General features: G+C 46.5%; 1 protein-coding gene across 1 annotated transcript in view; it reads left to right on the forward strand.

The window, feature by feature from the left end:
• Positions 1-20,780, forward strand: part of SPTLC2 (serine palmitoyltransferase long chain base subunit 2) — a 112,465-nt gene that overhangs the window by 81,018 nt on the left and 10,667 nt on the right. Inside the window, exons 10-11 of the mRNA XM_062181242.1 lie at positions 11,748-11,883; positions 15,541-15,670. Of these exons, the coding sequence (XP_062037226.1) occupies positions 11,748-11,883; positions 15,541-15,670 (266 nt within the window). The remainder of the gene's footprint in view (positions 1-11,747; positions 11,884-15,540; positions 15,671-20,780) is intronic.

The following is a 20,780-nucleotide window of genomic DNA, read 5'->3' on the forward strand; positions in this document are numbered from 1 at the left end:
TACCTTCCTGTGTCTTCTCCATGTGGCGTGGACTCCTGATAGCATGGTGATTGGATAGACAAGGATCCTGGCTGAGACTCCATGATCTTTTTTTTTTTTTTTTTTTTTCGACAGGCAGAGTGGACAGTGAGAGAGAGAGATAGAGAGAAAGGTCTTCCTTTTTTGCTGTTGGTTCACCCTCCAATGGCCATCCGCGGCGGCCATTGGAGGGTGAACCAACGGCAAAGGAAGACCTTTCTCTCTTTCTCTCTCACTGTCCACTTTGCCTGTCAAAAATAATAATAATAATAATAATAATTTTATTTTTATGTATTCTTTAAAAGATTTGTTTATTTATTTGAAAGACATAGTTATAGAGAGGTGGTTTACTCCCCAAATGGCCACAATGGCTGGGGCTGGGCCAGGGAGAAGCTTGGAATTCATCCAGGTCTCCTATGTGGATGCAGGGGCCCAAATATTTGAGCCATCATTTGCTGATTCCCAGGTGCGTTAGCAGGGAGCTGGATCCCAACCAGCACTCCAGGACGGAATATGCATTTCCCAAGTGACAGTGGCCACCTTTCCATGCCCTTTTCTGGTCTGTGATAAGCAAATCACTCAGGATAGCCCAGAGCGAGAACGTGGGGAACTAGTCTCAATCTCCCTGGTGGGAGATGCATCCAAGAATGTGTGATCATTTTAAAAACTGTTCTACCAGCTTTTAAATAATGTGTTTTTAAAATTATTTCCTATAACTTTAATTAGCATATGATAAACTGTCAGCTACAGCTACATTGTTTCTCTACCAAAGCAGGTTAATGAAAATCAGACTCAAAGTAGAAGTAAGTAGCATTCCCTATGAAGCCCGCTAACTGATATTAATTAAACTGGCCTGGTTTCTTTCAGAGTTGAGTGTGTTAAGGTAATGCTTACTGTTAGGGCATCTTTGAGTGCATCTTTTTGTTGTCCTTGTGGGGGAAAGGGTGTGAACTGGTGCAGCAGCCTTTCTGACTTTGCCTTAAGGCAAAAAAAAAAAAAAAAAGAGAGAGAGAGAGAGATCTGCCATTAATTTCACGAGGATGATTTTATAATAGAATTGTCCTGCCCTGAGAGAAGCTTCATGTCTTGTGTTCAGAACATGGAATTTTCACCAATTCCAAAAACATTGAGTCTCTCAGTATGTGCTAGACTGTGTGACTCAGAATCCATAGGGACTAGGCAGATCATTGGACTGTCGAGATTGATTAAGTATATGGGAGATGCGGAGAATAATTGGTGGTTTTATTAGTCCCAGTCAGTACCTTTACGTAGAAAAATAGAAGATTTATTCAAGAAGCAGTTATAGACAGAAAGAGAGGGAGAGACAGAGAGAGGTCTTCCATCCACTGCTTTACTCCTCAGATGGCCACAATGGCTGGATCTGGGCTAACATGAAGCAAAGAGGCCTGCTTCTTCCGGATCCACATAAGTTCAGGAGCCCAAGCACTTGGGCTGGCCTCCACTGCTTTCCCAGGCCATTAGCAGAGAGCTGGGTCAGAAGTGGAGCAGCCGGGACTGGAACTGGCACCCACGTGGGATGCTGGCACTGTAGGCGAAGGCTTTAACATTCTACGCCACAGTCCTGGCCCTGAAAAATGGGAGTTTTTATTAATCACTCACCAAGCATTTGAGTATCTGATGTGTGCTAGGGGCTATTCTAGGCACTGATAATTCATCTAAGTATAAAACACGCCCAAATTCCTACTGGACAGGGTTCCCAGGGTGGGACGTAAATTACATGGAGTGCTAGAAACGGTCAGCACAGGGGACTGTAAGCAGGGAAGGTGGAGGTCAGGCATGCTGAGGACCTGGTTTGTAGTTTAAATAAGGTGTCATTGAGAAGGAAGATTTCATCACAGACTTTGAAGTAGATGATGATTTAGCCATGAAAATCCATGGGTAGAAGTCCCTAAGCTTCTGCCAGCAAGGCAGCCGTTACGGTCAGAGCACAGTAGGACAAGGTAGGCTGATTAAGATGAGGTCAGTGAGGTCAGGGTAGAGGTTGTATAGAGTTGCAGGATGTTCTTGACTGGAACAAGTCCTATGAGCGTATTGGGTTTACATGGGGAAAAGCAAAAACAGAAGCATAGCTATACACTGATGCTCCTGTAAGCTCTTGAATAGTTTCTGTGGGCTGCTTCATATTGTTAGGTTTGTGTCTGTTTCAGATAGGCTGAGAACTTTTTTTTTTTTTTTTTTTTTAAGATTTCTTTCTTTGAAAGGCAGAGTTACAGAGAGAGGGAGAAATAGAGATCTTCCATCTGCTTGCTCACTCCCCAAATGGCCACAATGGCCAGGGCAAGGCCAGGCCAAAGCCAAGGGGCCTGGCACTCCATCCTGATCTCCCACATGAGTGGTGAGAGCCCAAACACTTGGGCCATCTTATGCTGCTTTCCCAGGCACATTTGCAGTGAGCTAGATTGGAAATGAAGCCACCAGGACTTGAACTGGTGCTCGTATGGGGTGCAGGTCACAGCTTAATCCGCTGTACCACAACAGTGGCCCCAAGAATGATATTTGCCTTTTAGATTTCATGTAAACATATAGGAAATAATGTACCCTATCCATATTTTAACAGTGTTAGTATTACACTTTATCTGTCTTCGTTTTTAAAAAGGAAAGATATATAAAACTCTTTTAGGGACAGATGTTGTCGCAGTAGTTAGTATGCTTGCTTGAGGCACCTGCATCCCATAGTAGGAGTTTGGTTCAGGTCCCAGCTCCTCCACTTCTGATCCATCTTTCTGCTGCTGTGTATCCTGGGAGGTAACAGGTAATGGATCAGTAGTTGAAACCCTGCCTCCCACAAGGAAGACCTGAATTGAGTTGCAGGCTCCTGGCATCAGCCTGGCCTAGCCCTGGTCATTGTGAGCACTTGAGTAGTGAACCAGCAGATGGAATACCTCTCTCTCCTCTGTCTCAGCCTTCCAAATAAAGTGGTTATAAATAAATAAACTTATACACAAAATACTCTTTTAATATCTTTTCCTGATCTCTGTTTCTCACCTGTCCCCCAAAGATAATCACTATTCTGAAATTGTCTTCCTTTGTACTTTAATGCGTTTATTATAAGAGTACCCATAAAGAATCTGTAGTCTTCAGTACCTCCAGCTGTCTGAGGCGGGCTGCTTGCCATGGTATCTTGCAAAAATGGTTGAGATTTAACACCTTCGTCAGACCCACTATCTGCATAGCACCACAAGCATTCCCAGTGTGCAGGAGTCCAGAGAAGAGGCTGTGGAGTGCATTTTAGTCATATTTCAGCTCCTTTCCTGAAAGGACTGGATTTCCTATCTCCTTGAGTTAATTAAATGTTTTGTGCCGCATCTCAATCATCTTCCCCACATCACTTAAGAAAATCTCCTGTGACACATGGAAAAGCCAGTGAAGAAAGTGGGGGACCTAGGAGGCCCCAGAACATGTCTACATTGGAAGAAAATGCAGCGCTAAAGCTTCTTGAGGCAGATGGTGCCTGCATGAGCGCAGGATCTGTGCAGCATCCCTGAGTGATGCACACAGGTGTTCCCAGGTGTGTAGCAGTTAAAGTAGGTAGTTTGTATTTTTAAGATGCATTACATTTTATGTTCATGGTGGAATGTTGTGTAGGAATTAATAATAAGTAGTATTTTAGTAGTTAGAGGAAGAAATTGGCATTTTCAGATGAGCCAGGAACACATTATAATTTTGATTTTTTTTCAGAAGTTAGCTTCTTCCTCAGTTTTTTCTTTTTTTAATGATGTGATATAGGTTCTGTTTGAGAACGTACATCCTAACACACTTAGGAACAAACTGGATTCCAATATGAGGACTCTTAGTATGTTTTATGTTTTTAAATGTTACATAAATTGGTTATGTTGTGACTCTTATGCAGCTCACTTTATTTGCTTCACAATTTTTTGAACGCATTCCTTTGCTTCCACGTAGTGTTTCCACCACTCTTTTGTTCATTACTCTATTGATGGATGTTTCGCTTATTAGCTGTTTTTTTTTTTTTTAATTTACTTATTTGAAAGGCAGAATTAGAGGTGGAGAGAGAGAGCTTCCATTCACTGGTTCACTCTCCAGATGGGTGCAACGGCTGGAGCTGGGCTGATCCAAAGCCAGGAACCAGAAGCTTCTTCCAGGTCTCCCACATGGGTTCTGGGGCCCAAGGACTTGGCCCATCTTCTACTGCTTTCCCAGGCCATAGCAGAGAGCTGGATCAGAAGTGTAGCAGCTGGAACTCTAACTGGCGCCCATATGGGATTCCAGCACTGTAGGTGGCAGCTTTACCTGTTACGCCACAGTGTCAGCCCCTCAACTCCTCTTTCAAAAGCTCTTCAGCCACCAATCCAAGGTGGTTTCCAGATAAGGTGTTTACACTTCTCCTGCTTCACTCCACAGTTCCTCCACAAATCACCACTAGTTTTTGTTGATACTTACTTTTTAAAATTCTACTCGTGGCTAGTTACCTTTATAAAGGATGGAACACATCTCTCTCTTTCTCTGCCTCTTCTCTCTCTGTGTAACTCTGACTTTCTTTTTTTTTTTTTTTTTTTTTTTTAATTTTTTTTTGACAGGCAGAGTGAACAGTAGAGGGAGACAGAGAGAAAGGTATTCCTTTGCCGTTGGTTCACCCTCCAATGGCCACCGCGGTAGGCGCGCTGCGGCCGGCGCACCGCGCTGTTCCGATGGCAGGAGCCAGGTGCTTATCCTGGTCTCCCATGGGGTGCAGGGCCCAAGAACTTGGGCCATCCTCCACTGTACTCCCTGGCCACAGCAGAGAGCTGGCCTGGAAGAGGAGCAACCAGGATAGGATCGGTGCCCCAACCGGGACTAGAACCTGGTGTGCCGGCGCCGCAAGGCGGAGGATTAGCCTACTGAGCCACGGCGCCGGCTATCTCTGACTTTCAAATAAATAAATGAGTCTTTAAAAAATGAGTTGATTTTTTTTTTAAGTTCCCTTTGATTTTTCTAATTATATAATTTTTTAATTTGTCTCTCACTGCTGTCTAGCTTGGCAGTGGAAAAGTGTGTTAAAGGAAAATTATTCATGACATTGGTTAAAAATAGAGGGCAGACTTTATTCATGGGGCTGTGGTGCAAGGTGTAGGAACCGCTGCTCTGGAGTCTTCCCACAGGGCAGAGATTGGACTCCAATAAGGATAAGCAGGATTTATAGCCAAGGAGCAGGGTGGAGGTCAGTGGATAGAAAATTACTAAGAGGGGGCCAGCACTATGCTATAGCCCATAAAGGCACCTCCTGCGGCGCCAGCATCCTATATGGGCACTGGTTTGAGTCCTAGCTGCTTCACTTCCCATCCAGCTCCCTGCTAATGTGCCTGGGAAAGCAGCAGCGGACGTTGGCCCAAGTACTTGAGCCCTGCACCCACATGAGAGATCCAGATGAAGCTACTGGCTTCTGGCTTCTGGCTTTGGCCTGGCCAAGCCCTGGTCATTGCAGCCATCTGCTGGGACTCAGCCATCTGGGTAGTAAAAGAGTGGATGGAAGATACCCACCCCCCTACCAGTGCCACTCCCTCTCTGACTTTCAAATAAAATAAATAAATCACCAAGTCTCCATGGTCTGGGTGGAGTAGACTAGAATCCTCATTTCTAAAAACAAAGGAAGGGCCTCAGAGAGAGAGGGAGACTATTGGAACTCAGAAGAGTTTCGTAAAGTAGCAGGATATAAAATCAATGCACAGAACTCTTCCATGTTCTCTGTTATACCACAACGCTGTCCCCTAGCTCAGAAACTTGAAAAATCTGGGTTGATTTGATAAAAACATTCCTTTTTAAAAGGTCTGACATGCAGTTAGTTCAATTCCAGAATCTTTTTGGCAGTAGTTAATAAAGATAATTCTCTAAATCTAATTCTATTTAGTAAGAATGACCTGAGATTATCAATATCTAGTGGTTAGTAGGTAGATAATTGTGATGCTTCTTCCACCTTCCTTAAAGAACTAAATCTAGTGACACTGACACAACCTGTTGATCCTTCATATTTGTCATTTCCATCTTCAGCACAAATATTTATTTGAAAAGCAGAGTTATAGAGAGAGGGATGGAGTGTGTGGGAAGAGAGAGAGAGAAAGAGAAAGCACACGCATGTGTGCAACCCATCCATCCTCTGGTTCACTCCCCAAATCACCACAACTGCCAGGGCAGGTCCAAGCTGAAGCCAGGAGCCTGGACCTCCATCGGGGTCTTCCACATGGGTGGTGGGGACCCAAGCACTTAGACCATCTTTTGCTGCTTTCCCAGATGCATTAGCAGGGAGCTGGATCGAAAGTGGAACAGCTGGGATTCAAACTGGCACTCACACGGGATACTGGCATCACAGGCAGTGGTTTAACCTGCTATAATATAGTGCTGGCCCCAATATGATAGTATTTTAGTATCCTTGTCTGCTAGTACTATGTCATTTCTGGTGTATTTCTATTGATTGACTTTTTTGTTGTTGTAGATTATATTTTCTTAAAACAGCTCTCTTGTAAGAATTAAAGAGATGGGGCCGGCACCGTGGCTCACTTGGTTAATCCTCCGTTTGTGGCACCAGCATCCCATATGGGCACCAGATTCTGTCCCCGTTGCTCCTCTTCCAGGCCAGCTCTCTGCTGTGGCCCGGGAGGGCAGTGGAGGATGGCCCAAGTACTTGGGCCCTGCACCCCATGGGAGACCAGGAGGAAGCACCTGGCTCCTGGCTTTGGATTGGCACAGCACCAGCCATAGCGGCCATTTGGGTGGTGAACCAACGGAAGGAAGACCTTTCTCTCTGTCTCTCTCTCTCTCACTGTCTAACTCTACCTGTCCAGAAAAAAATAAATTAAAAAAAAAAAATAAAGAGATGAGAACTGAAGACATGCCCCCAGTGACCAAAGAATGCCCCACTAGGCCCGTCTCCCAGTCTCACCACCCTGGGGAGCAAGCCTGTAACACCTGAGCTTTTGGGGGAACATTCAGCATCCCACCCTTAGCATTCTGCTTCTGACTCCCAAAGGTTCTTCTGCATCTCAAAATGCAAAATTCATTCATTCCATCCCCAAGAGTTCCAGGTCTTAATAACCCAGCATCATTTAAAAGTCGAAGTCCAGAGTTTTATCTGAGACTCAAGTAAGACTTCTGTAAAATCAGACAAGTTACGTACTTCCAAGGAGCAATGGTGAAACAGGCCCAAGATAAACCTTTCTATTCCAAAAGGGAGTAACAGGGAAATGGAAGGGTGGATGGCCCAAATCCTAAACGGTCATGAGGGCTGGATCCCCAAGGCTTTGTCTAGCTTGTCCCTACAGCTTGACTGGCTGCAGCCCACACTGCTGAATGTTGTTTGTTGCTGGTTACTCTACATTCCTGGGGTCTACTTCTCGGCTTCCCTCTCATAGCTCCACTGTGCATCATCCCATCAGGAACTTCATGCAGGTATTCCAAAACTGAGTACCCAGGCTTTCTCTAAAATCCCCGTGGGGGCAGGCATTTGGTGCTGTGGTTAAGACACTGCTTGAGTATCTGCATCCCATATCATCAGGATGCCCGAGCCTCAGCTCCCTTGCATTTCTGGCTTCCTGCTAATGTGCACCCTGACGGGCAACAGTTGGTAACTCAAGCAGTTGAACCCTTGCCACCAGTGGGAGACCCACATTGATTTTTTGGCTCCTGGCTTCATCCTGGCACAGATCCAGCTTTTGCAGGCATTTGGGGAATCTATCTCCGTGTGACTGTCTCTCTGCCTTTTAAATCAATTAAACAAAAATAAATAATAAAACACTGGTTGAAGCCACAGTGACCACATGCTGCTTGCATGGCCTGCATCTGGCCTGGCTTGAGCCAGGAGCTACTTTGGCCTGTGAGTACTCTGCTGCCAAGCTAGAGTCTGGACCTGGCCCTCCCAGAGCAGAGTGCCTCTTTCTTGAAAGGAGTGAGGAGTGTGCCCTGGGAGATCACTGAAAAATGAATTTGTACTTGTAAACCTCTGAACCTGAGGTGGGAGTGGCTGCTGCCCTGGGATGCCCTTGAGGCATCTTTCCTGTTAACCCTTTGCCAAGCACCCTGCTTTTTATCAGAGCTAATCTCTCAGCCACTCTATGGCACCCTCAGGAGCACGATTACAGATTTTTAGACTCCTTTCTTGGTCAGGCTTCATATTTTTCACATTTTTCTTCATTCTATTCCTTTTTGATCCTGATTCTTACTATAAATTTTTTTCCTTAAAGATTTATGTATTTATTTGAAAAGTCAATGTAAGAGAGAGAGAGGTCTCCATACCTGCATGGAGTTCCTGATTGGATGATGCACAGTGGAGCTATGAGAGGGAAGCCAAGAAGCAGATCCCAGGAATGTAGAGTAACCAGCAACAAACAACATTCAGCAGTGTGCCATTTGGGGGGTGAACCAACGGAAAGGAAGACCTTTCTCTCTGCCTGTCTCTGTCTCACTGTCTAACTCTGCCTGTCAAAAAAAAAAAAAAAAAAAAAAAAAAGATTTATTTAGGGACCAGTACTTCAGCACAGCGGGTTAAGCTACTCTCTGAAGTGCTGGTGTCCCATATGGGCGCCAGTTCGAGTCCCAGTGGCTCTACTTTTGATCCAGCTCTCTGCCAATGCACCTGGAAAGGCAGCTGAGGATGGCCCAAGTCCTTGGGTCCCTCCACCCACATGGGAGACCTGGATGAAGCCCTTGGCTCCTTTCTTTGGCCTGGCCCAGCCTTGGTCATTGCGGCCATTTGGGGAGTGAACCAGTGGTTGGAAGCTATCTCTGTCTGTCTCTCTCTGTAACTCTACCTTTCAAATAAATAAGTACATCTTTTTAAGAAAAATATTTAGGCCGGTGCTGTGGCTCAACAGGCTAATCCTCCACCTAGCGGCGCCAGCACACCGGGTTCTAGTCCCGGTCGGGGCACCGGATTCTGTCCCAGTTGCCCCTCTTCCAGGCCAGCTCTCTGCTATGGCCCGGGAGTGCAGTGGAGGATGGCCCAAGTGCTTGGGTCCTGCACCCCATGGGAGACCAAGGAGACCAGGATAAGCACCTGGCTCCTGCCTTCGGATCAGCGCAGTGCGCCGTCCACAGTGACCATTGGAGGGTGAACCAACAGCAAAGGAATACCTTTCTCTCTGTCTCTCTCACTGTCCACTCTGCCTGTCAAATATAAAAAAAAAAAAATTGAAAAGAAAAAGATTTATGTACTTTAGAGGCAGATTGACAGAGAAGGAGAAGGTGGAGAGCGAACAAGTGAGAGCAAATGAGTGGGAGCTTCTATCTGCTGGTTCACCTCCCAAATGGCTGCAATGGCTGGGAATGGGCCAGGCCATACGTGAACCTGGAACTCCATCCAGACATCCCACATGGGTAGTAGGTACCCAACTACTTGAGCCATCTTCTGCTGCCTTCCCAGACATATTAGCAGGGAGATGGATTGGAAGTGAAACAGCTGGGACTCCAACCCATGTTCCGATATGGGATGCTGGTATCTCATAACAACATCTTAACCTGCTGTGCCTCAGTGCCCACCCTGCTTTATTTTTCTTAAAATATGTGTCATAACTTAAGTGATGTACTTTGATGTTCCTGCTAATTAGGCTAATCTAAGCTTTATTGTTTTTCTGTGAGCAGCTTGAAATTATATATATTAAATAGTATTTTTTTTTGACAGGCAGAGTGGACAGTGAGAGAGAGAGACAGAGAGAAAGGTCTTCCTTTGCGGTTGGTTCACCCTCCAATGGCCACCGCAGCCAGCGCACTGCGGCCGGCGCACCACACTGATCCGAAGGCAGGAGCCAGGTGCTTCTCTTGGTCTCCCATGGGGTGCAGGGCCCAAGCACTTGGGCCATCCTTCACTGCACTCCCGGGCCATAGCAGAGAGCTGGCCTGGAAGAGGGGCAACCGGGACAGAAACCAGCACCCGGACCGGGACTAGAACCCGGTGTGCCGTCGCTGCAGGCGGAGGATTAGCCTGTTGAGCCGTGGCGCCGGCCTTAAATAGTGTTAATTTGGCTTTTAGCTACCCATAGATGATGGATACATTACTGTTCTAATTCTGAGAATTGTAATTAGTCATCTCTATGTTTAATTGACTGGTTGCTGGAATTTTATCATGCTTGGATTTTGCTGACTTTCTAAACAATAGGAGAGGTAGTGGGCATTTGGTGCAGTGTTAAAAGATTGCTGGCAGCCGGGGGCAGGGGAAGCGGTGCTGTGTTGTAGCAGGTAATGCTGCCGCCTGCAGTGCCAGCATCCCATATGGACGCTGGTTCGAGACCTGGCTGCTCCACTACTGATCAGCTCTCTGTTTTGGCCTGGGAAAGCAGTAGAAGATGGCCCAAGTCCTTGGGCCCTTGCACCCATATGGGAGACCCAGAAGAAGCTCCTGGCTCCTGTTTCTGGATAAATGCAGTTTCAGCTATAGCGGCCAATTGGAGTGTGAACCAGCAGATGGAAGACCTCTCTCAATCCTTCTCTCTTTGTGTAACTCTTTCAAATAAAGAGAGAGAGACTACTTGGAAATACTGGTGCTGTGGCATAGCAAGTAAAGCCACTACCTGCAATGCTAGCCGGCATCCCAGCCCTGGTTTGCCTACTGGTTACTCAACTTCTAATCCAGCTCTCTGCTATAACCTGGAAAAGCAGTGGAGGATGGCCCAAGTCATTGGGTCCCTGCATCCACATGGGAGACCCAGAAGAAGCTCCTGTTTCCTGGCTTCAGATCAGTGCAGCTCTGGTGGCTATAAACATTTGAGAAGTGAACCAGCACATGGAAGAACTCTCTCTGCCTCTGCCTCTCTCTCTCTGTAACTCTACCTGTGAAATAAATAAATAAATCTTTAAAAAAAATAAAAAGAGAGAAAGGGACTGTTTGGGAGCTAGCATTTTGGCCCAGTGGGTTAAGCCACCACCTGAGACCCTGGCATCCCATATCAGAGTACCACTTTGAGTCCTGCCTGCTACGCCTCTTGTCCAGCTCCCTGCTAATGTGCCTGGGAAAGCAGTGGAAGATGGCCCAAGTACTTTGATCTCTGCCACCTACATGGGAGGACCAGATTGGGCCCCTGACTCCTGGCTGTGTCCTGCTGCCTTCCAGGATACATATCGGCAGGAAGCTTTATCAGAAGCGGGACCAGGGCTCAAAGCCAGGGCTCCAGTAGGGGTTGTGGGTGTCCTAAGAGCAATGTAACCACTGTGTGTTTCAATGTTTGTGCTATGGAGAGGTGAAGAAAATAGGATTAAAAATATGATTTTCCATTGTTACAGATATGCCATGACTGGTAAAAGTTTTAAGGAAACTAATATAAAGTAGAACTCTTCAGAGGGATATTTTGAGATCTGAATGGCTTTATCACCAATCTTTTGTATAAAATTGTTTGCAGCACAATTGTTTGGAAAGAATATTCTGTCTCAGGCAGGCTGCTTATTACTGGGTGTGACTGTAGGCATGTCATGACTTTTGTGAGGTAGATATTCCATCTGCTGTCAAGGGATGTGTGTAGTGCTAAATGAGGTGGTAGGACTGCAATTGATATTTTATGTTATATAACGTCTGCTATCAGCAGCTAGAATGACAATAAAAAAAGAAAATTAGATATATTAATTTATATTTAATATTCCCTATGGTTCATTGTGCTAAAATCTTTAATGTTGCAATCCAAGAAACAAGACATAGGGCTGTTTAGGTAGATTGAAGGTGGAGGAGATTCTGTCTTTTTGTTGTTTCTTTTTTCTTAATGTTTCTTGGTATTTTTCTCCACCTGCTTTTCCAGGCAAAGAGTGTGTCCAGCAGTTAGCTGAAAACACCAGGTACTTCAGGAGACGCCTGAAGGAGATGGGCTTCATCATCTACGGAAATGAAGACTCTCCAGTGGTGCCTCTGATGCTCTACATGCCAGCCAAAATAGGGTACGCCTCTCACTGGTCGTAAGATCTGTGATGCAAGATCAGGGCCTGTGTACTTTGTTGGGGAAAACTGTCTCGTCCTCATTGTGTTAACCTTCGTTTTCTAGATAGGACATAGGCCCCTAGAAGCTTCCAGACTGCAAACTGGGTTCACTTGGCTTTCATTTCACAAACATTTGAGTTTGGTACATTCTTACGAGGTTTGGGATCTATCACTGCACAAAACACCAACGTCAAGAGTCAGACATGAATAAGTAGCTTATGTCAGAAGGTGCTAAGTGCTATGGAAAAAATTTGAGAAGGACATAGAGGATTGAGCGTGTCTTGTCGGTGGGCCGGTAACAGTGCCAAGTGGGTTGTTGGGGTGAGAAGGTGACATCTGAGCAAAGACTGGGAGGAGCTGAGAGAGCCGTTGGAGAAAGAAGCATCTGTGCAAAGGCCACAATGCCGGCCCCTGCTTGGCGGTGGGAGACCAGCGAGGCGGTCCCTGGAGCTAGTGCACACTGCCCAAGGCACCTGTGGGCCATGAGGGCTGAGAAGTTATCACAGGGTGTGTTGTTTGCTATTTTCCAAATGCCTTGACTACACCAGTTTCTTTGTTCAAGGCATAAGTAATAGAAAGCCATGCCTTGGATAGTTTTCATTGTATTTGAGAAATCCAAATATATAATGAAGCCAGCAGACATCTAGGAGCAGGTGGACAATAATTATATTGAGAAATATGAGGATACTTCAGAATGTTTGTGGAAAATCCATGCTTTTAATTTGATTTGTCCACAAACTTCTTGAAGTACCTGCATATAATTATAAGCAAAATTGCACTGGATATGTAGAATATAAAGCAGTGACCTGCTCAGTATAGGCATAGTAAAGAAGGTACATCTTTTTAAAGGGGGAGTTTTGAGGTATATCTTTTTTCTTTTTCTTTCTTTCTTTTTTTTTTTTTTTTTTTACAGGCAGAGTGGATAGTGAGAGAGAGAGAGACAGAGAGAAAGGTCTTCCTTTGCCATTGGTTCACCCTCCAATGGCCGCCACAGCCGGTGCGCTGCAGCTGGTGCACCGTGCTGATCCGAAGGCAGGAGCCAGGTGCTTCTCCTGGTCTCCCATGGGGTGCAGGACCCAAGCACTTGGGCCATCCTCCACTGCACTCCTGGGCCATAGCAGAGAGCTGGCCTGGAAGAGGGGCAACCAGGACAGAATCTGGCGCCCCGACCAGGACTAGAACCTGGTGTGCCAGCACCGCAAGGCGGAGGATTAGCCTGTTGAGCCACAGCGCTGGCCTTGAGGTATATCTTAAAAATAAAATTGGTAGGGTCCAGCATTGTGGTGTAGCAGGTAAAGCCGCCACCTGCCATGCCAGCATCCCAAGTGAGTGCCAGCTCGTATTCCAGCTACTCCAGTTCTGATGCAGCTCCCTGCTAATGGCCTGGGAAACACAGCAGAAAATGCCCCCATACTTGGGCCCTTGCCACCCCTGTGGGAGACCTAAATGGAGTTCCTGGCTCCTGGCTTTAGTCTAGCCCAGCCCTGGGTGTTGTAAATATGTAGGGAATAAACCAGAGGATGGATGCTCACTCCTCTCTCTCCCTCTCTCTCTTACTCTCTCTCTCTCTCTCTCTCTCCATTTCAAGTAAATAAATCCTTAAAAATATGTAAACTTGGGGCCGATGTTGTGGCGTGATGAGTTAAACCACCGCCTGTGTTGCCAGCATCCCATATGGGCACCCCACTGCTGATTCATCTCCCTGCTAATGCACCTGAGAAAGCAAAGGAAGATGACCCAAGTACTTGGGCCCCTGCACCCAAGTGGGAGGCCCAAATGAGGCTCCTGGCTCCTGGCTCCTGGCTCTGGTCTGGCCCAGCCCTGCCGATTGCAACTATTTGGGGAGTGAACTAGTGGGTGGAAGGTTTCTCTCTCTCTCTCTCTCTCTCTCTCTCTCTCCCCCCCCCCCTTTCTGTTTCTGTACGTAGCCCTTCAAATAAATCTTAAAATGAATAAATAAATTTTAAAAGTCACTGTATCTGGAGGACTCAGTTTAGGACCCTTTTTTGAAAACCTCCCTCCCAAAAAAAAAGTTATTTGAAAGACAGAGGACGATACAGAGAGATCATAGATCTGCTGGTTCACTCCCCAAATGGCTGCAACAGCTGGGTCTTAACCAGGCCAAAGGCAGGAGCTAGGAATTCCATACAGGTCTTCCACTGAGTAGCAAGAACCCATGTACCTGGGCCATTACCTGCTGCCTCCTGGGCACACTGACCCAAGTGTGGAATAACTGGCACTCAGAGCAGGCACACTGAGCATCCCAAGCTGTGGCACAAGCGCTGTGACATGATGCCTGCCCCCTGGAATCCTCTCTTTAGATAAGGCTATGCCAAGTCATTTTACACCAGTGAAGCTGTCTCTGTGCATCATAATCAGCTAAGATTTAGAGAGGTTAAGGAAGTACAGTAGAACAGGAGAGAGTGTGGGAGCCTCTGCTGCAGATTCTCTCTGGTTCATCTTGACACAGGTGCAGTGCACTGGGGAAGGTGTTCTGAGGCTGAACAGATGCCATTAATGCTGTGCCAGAAAATGCTGTAAATAGTTTATGGGAAAAGTCCAAAAGAAATGAGATAGGTCAATAGGGGAGAAGACTGAGAACAATGTAGTTTAGTTAACAAAGTGAAAGTTAGAATATGTTCTTCAGCAAGATACGTTGTGGAGTGAGGCCACAGGCCACCAGGTTGGCCAGGAGTGGAGGTTGTTGATGAATTGTGTAGGCTGGTAATCAGCGGAAGCAGGGCACGAGCTGGCCTGAGCAACCCAAGGGCAGCCAGACTTGCAGAGGCAGCCTTGCTCCCAACCCCATCAGAGACGTTCATCTGGAGGGCTAACACTGCTCAGCCACTCTGCAGAAAGAGGTCCATGTTACAGCAAATGCTCTGTCTCCTCAGAATCCTACGAATGCTGTAACCTGCCGAGTGTCCTGTTTCAGGTTCCCTTTGAAGCCTCTGAACCACTATTACACATCAGCATCTCTTCTTAAGGTGTCATCACAACTCTCTCGAGGCAAGCCCATTCAAATTGGTCTCCACCAATGATATTCTTTCACTTTGTGAAGGACACCATGCGGGAAAACACTATCTTAGTCTTGAATAAAAGCACTTTTTGTGAACTGTAAATTAAAAAAAAAAAAAAAAACTTATTTATGTTTATTTGAAAGGTGGAGTTACAGAGAGGGAAAGGCAGGGGCAGAGGGAAATCTTCCATCTGCTGCTTCACTCCCCAAATGGCTGCAAAGCCAGGGCTGGGCCAGACGGAAGCCAGCAGCCTGGAGCTTCTTCTGGATCTCCCATGTGGGTGCTGTGGCCCAAGCACATGAGCCATCCTGCATTGCTTTTCCAGGCACATTAGCAGGGAGTTGGATTGGAAGTTGAGCAGCCAGAACTCTGACTGGCACCCATATGGGATGCCGGTGCTGCAGGTGATGGCTTAATCCACTTCGCCACAGCACCAGCCCCTGTGAACTGTCCTTTTAACTGTAGCAGTTAGAGGAAACTCCTAGGAAGTCTCCAGTGCCCACATCATCAGAAAGATTAAATCGTTCAGCACAGCAAGACCTTTGTACTGTGTGATTGATTCCTCTCCTGGTTTCTTTTCCCTCTTTCTCCTTGCAGCGCCTTTGGACGGGAGATGCTGAAGCGGAACATCGGTGTAGTTGTGGTGGGATTTCCTGCTACTCCGATTATAGAGTCGAGAGCCAGGTTTTGTCTATCAGCAGCTCATACCAAAGAAATACTAGATACTGTGAGTAGAAAATTTCACTTTCCTAAACATAAGCTTTGTTCTAAAAGTGCCTGTTTATCAGATTAAATTAATCATCTCTTGGTCATAATGGTTAGTACCCACCTGTTCTCAGATGCAGTTAACCATCTGTTGATCCTGATGGTCTTTGAGCACCTGCGACATTTACTGGTAATACAGAACAGATCATCACAATGCTACTTAGAACATGGCTTTTTTACAAAAATCATTGCAGAATCCTCAGCATCAACCTTAAGACCAAGCATCACCAGAGCCCTGGAGAATTTTCCAGCTGCGTCTTGTTCCACTCAAGAGACCTCGTTATGGACTCTACAGAGGAACAGCTCTCATTCTTCTCCAGCTTCTCTGACATTGTTCTGTCTGTACAGTTTTCTCTCAGGAGCCTTCTCTCCCTTTTCTTCACATCTCCACTTGCAGGAAACCTTCTGTGTCACTCCCAATCTTATTGCTGGGCTTCTCTTCGAATCCTAAGATTCTTCTGTAGTAAATTCTTTTTAAAAAATAGTTTTATTTATTTATTTGAGAGGCAGAGTTGCAGAGGCAGACACAGAGAGAGAGAGAGGTCTTGCATCCTCTGGTTCACTCCCCAAATGGCCGCAAAAGCTGAATTGGGCCAATCCAAAGCGAGGAGCTTGGCGCTTCTCCCAGGTCTCCCAATGCGGATGCAGAGGCCCAAATACTTGGGTCATCTTCTGTTGCTTTCCAGGCAAATTAGCAGGGAACTGGATCAGAAACAGAGCAGCCAGGACTCAAATCTGTGCTCATATGGGATGCCAGCATTGAAGGCCATGCATGGCTTAACTTGCTATACCACAGCACTGGCCTGGTTGTTTTTTTTTTTTTTTTTTTTTTTTTTTTTTTTTTTTTTTTAATTTTTGACAGGCAGAGTGGACAGTGAGAGAGAGAGACAGAGAGAAAGGTCTTCCTTTTGCCGTTGGTTCACCCTCCAATGGCCGCCGCGGTAGCGCGCTGCGGCCGGCGCACCGCGCTGTTCCGGTGGCAGGAGCCAGGTGCTTCTCCTGGTCTCCCATGGGGTGCAGGGCCCAAGCACTTGGGCCATCCTCCACTGCACTCCCTGGCCACAGCAGAGAGCTGGCCTGGAAGAGGGGCAACCGGGACAGGATCGGTGCCCCGACTGGGACTAGAACCCGGTGTGCCGGCGCCGCAAGGCGGAGGATTAGCCTGTTGAGCCACGGCGCCGGCCTGGTTGTTTTGTTTTGTTTTGTTTTAAGATTTATTCATTTATTTGAAAGTCAGAGTTACACAGAAAGAGAAGGAGAGGCAGAGAGAGAGAGGGGGACTTCCATCTGCTAGTTCACTCCCCAGCTGGCCACAATGGCCAGAGCTGCGCCAATCCGAAGCCAGGAGCCAGTACCTTCTTCCGGGTCTCCCATTTGGGTGCAGGGGCCCAAGCACTTGGGCCGTCTTCCACTGCTTTCCCAGGCCATGGCAGAGAGCTGGATCTGAAGAGGAGCAGCCGGGTCTTGAACCAGCATCCATATGGGATACTGGCACTGCAAGCGGCAGCTTTAACCACTATACCACAGCACTAGCTCCTGGCCCCTGTTTTAATCATTCTGTATCTCTAGTATACATTTGTATTTGTATGCTGAAAATTTTGAAACATTGCTGAAATAAATGGGAAGATATTCCATGTTCATGGATTGGAAGACTTAATATTGTTAAGATGGCAGTACAGTGAACTACAAATCCAGTACAATCCCTAATAAAATTCCAGTGACATTTTTTGCAGAAGTGGAATAGCTAACCTTCAACTTCATATGACACTGGAAGAGGCCACAAATAGTCAATACAGGTTTTTTTTTTTTTTTTTTTTTTTTTTGACAGGCAGAGTGGACAGTGAGAGAGAGACATAGAGAAAGGTCTTCCTTTGCTGTTGGTTCACCCTCCAATGGCTGCCGTGGACGGTGCACCACACTGATCCGATGGCAGGAGCCAGGTACTTCTCCTGGTCTCCCATGGGGTGCAGGGCCCAAGCACTTGGGCCATCCTCCACTGCACTCCCTGGCCACAGCAGAGAGCTGGCCTGGAAGAGGGGCAACCAGGACAGAATCCAGTGCCCCGACCGGGACTAGAACCCAGTGTGCCGGCGCCGCTAGGCGGAGGATTAGCCTGTTGAGCCACGGCGCTGGCTAAGTTTTATTGGTTTTTTTTTGAAGATTTATTTATTTGAAAGGCAGAGTTACAGAGAGGCAGAGGCAGAGAGAGAGAGAGAGAGGTCTTCCACCTGCTGGTTCACTCCCCAAATGACTGCAAAGGACAGAGCTGGGCCAATCCAGAGCTGGGAGCGTCTTCTGGATCTCCCACACTGGTGCAGGGACCCAAGGACTAGGGCCATCTCATACTGCTTTCCCAGGCCATAGCAGAGAGCTGGATCAGAAGTGGAGGAGCTGGGCCTCCAACTGGTGCCCATATAGGATGCCGGCACTGCAGGCAGCGGCTTTACCCACTACGCCATAGCACTAGCCCTCATACGGTTTTGAAAAGGAAAATCAAAGTTGGAGAAATCACACTTTTTTTTTTCTTCTTTTTTTTCCTTTCTTTATTTGAAAGGCAGAGTTACAGAGAGGCAGAGAGAAAGAGAGAGAGGTCTTCCATCCACTAGTTCACTCCACAAATGATCGCAATGGCTGCATCTGGCCCAATCCGAAGCCAGGAGCCAGGAGCTTCTTCCAGGTCTCCCACATGGGTGCAGGGGCCCAAGGACTTGGACCATCTTCTGCTTTCCTAAGCCATAGCAGAGAGTTGGATCGGAAATGGAGCAACTGGGACTAGAACTAGCGCCATATGGGATGCCGGCACTGCGGGCCATGGCTTTGCCCACTGCGCCATAGTGCTAGCCCCTATACTTTATTTCAATTCTTACTACAAAGCTGAAGTAATTAAAGCAGTGGAGTAATAGCTTAAGGATAGACGTATAGACCAATGGAATAGAACTGAATTAGAGAAATAAACTCAAGCAACTATGCCCAATTAATTTTCAGCAGAGGATCCAAGGTCAATGAGGAAAGAATAATCTCTTCAACAAATGGCATTGGGACAACTCGATGCAGAATGAAACTGCAGTCATACAACAAGGATTAATACTGAAAACCTTATGCAGAGTGAAAGGAGCCAACAGCAAGACCACATACTTTATGTATGAGAAGTTGGGGGTGGGCACTCTGCCTAGTAGTTAAGATGCCACTTGGGATGCCTGTACCCCATGTCAGAGTGCTCAAGTTCAAGTCCTGCTCTCTTTCCTGCTGATGTGCATCTTGGGAGGCAGCAGGTGATGGCTCAAATGTGGATCCCTGACAGCCACATGGGGAAGTCAGGTTGAGGCCAGTCCTTGCCCTGGCTATTACAGGTTTTGAGGGAATGAACCAATACTTGTGAGATCTCTCCAACTTTGTCTTTCTGCATTTCTGAAAAAGATATAAACTACTTTTTAATAAAAATGTTTCCTTCCCCCTCCCACTAAAAGAATGTCTAGAATAGGCAAATTTAGAGAGTCAGATTGTAGATTGGTGACAGTCGAGCCTCAGGGAAGAAGTGAGGATTGATTAATGAGTGTGGCATTTCTGTTTGGAGTGATAAGAAAATACTCTAAAATTAGCTGGTGGTAAAAATCATACAACTCTGTGAATATACTAAGAAGCACTGAATTATATATTTTAAAAAGGTGAATTTGGGGGCTGGTGTCGTGATGTAGCAGGTTAAGCTGCTGCCAGCAATGCCAACATCCCTTATGGGCACCAGTTTGGATCTCTGCTCCACTTCCAATCCAGCTCCCTGCTAATGTGACCAGGAAGGCAGTGGAGGATGGCCCAAGTGTTTGAACCTCTGTACCCACCTGGGAGATCTGGAAGAGGCTCTGGTTCCTGACTTCAGCCTGGCCCAGCCCCAACCATTGCAGCCATCTGGGAAGTGAACCAGTGATTGGAAGATGCTTCTCTCTGTGTGTCTTTCTCCCTACCCCCTGTCTCTATAACTCTGACTTTCAAATAAATAAAGAAATCTTAAAAAAAAAAAAAAAAGAGGAAGAAGACAAAGAAGAGGGGTCACCGCTGTGGTGTAGTGGGTAAAGCTACCGCCTGCAGTGCCGGCATCCCATATGGGCACCAGTTCAAGTCCTGGCTTCTCCACTTCTGATACAGCTCTCTGCTATGGCCTGGGAAAGCAATAGAAGATGGCCCAAGTCCTTGGACCCCTGCTTCCTCGTGGGAGACCTGGAAGAAGCTCCTGGGTCCTGGCTTCAGATTGGTGCAGCTCCAGCCATTGTGGAATGTGAATTATATCTCAATAAAGCTTTTTTTTTTTGACAGGCAGAGTTAGACAGTGAGAGAGAGACAGAGAGAAAGGTCTTCCTTTTGCCGTTGGTTCACCTCCCAAGTGGCTGCCACGGCTGGCGCACTGCGCCAATCTGAAGCCAGGAGCCAGGTGCTTCCTCCTGGGCTCCCATGTGAATACAGGGCCCAAACACTTGAGCCATCCTCCACTGCCTTCCCGGGCCACAGCAGAGAGCTGGACTGGAAGAGGGGCAACCAGGAGAATCCGGCACCCCAACCAGGACTAGAACCCAGGGTGCCAGTGCCGCAGGCGGAGGGTTAGCCAAGTGAGCCACGGCGCCGGCCAATAAAGCTATTTTTAATTTTTTGTAACTTTAACATTTATTTTATGCATGTGTGGATTATTTCTTAAGTAGTACATATTTTCATGAATTATGCCCCTTAAAATTTTTTATGTGACTGGGTTTAAATTTATTTTTACATTTTATTGAATGTACAATTAACATTTTAAAAGATTCTCTGACAACTCAGGTACTGTGTTAGACATTTTCACAGGTATTGTTTCTCATTTAGTTTTCATAGTTCATTATAGATCATCCGAGTTTGCAAATGAGGAAACAACATTTGACATCCCAGGTCGTTTGTTTTTGTGCCAGTCGGGACTGAAAGCTCCTCTGACTGGCTGGTATGTGGCTGACTTAGGCTACCTCTGCCTCTCTATATACTATATGTCATATACTATGTGACAGTATATAGGATTATCTCTTTACCACAGGTGTGCTTTGTGGCTCACTGTACAG

The sequence above is a fragment of the Lepus europaeus genome, chromosome 22, assembly GCF_033115175.1.
Source record: "Lepus europaeus isolate LE1 chromosome 22, mLepTim1.pri, whole genome shotgun sequence".
NCBI lineage: Eukaryota > Metazoa > Chordata > Mammalia > Lagomorpha > Leporidae > Lepus > Lepus europaeus.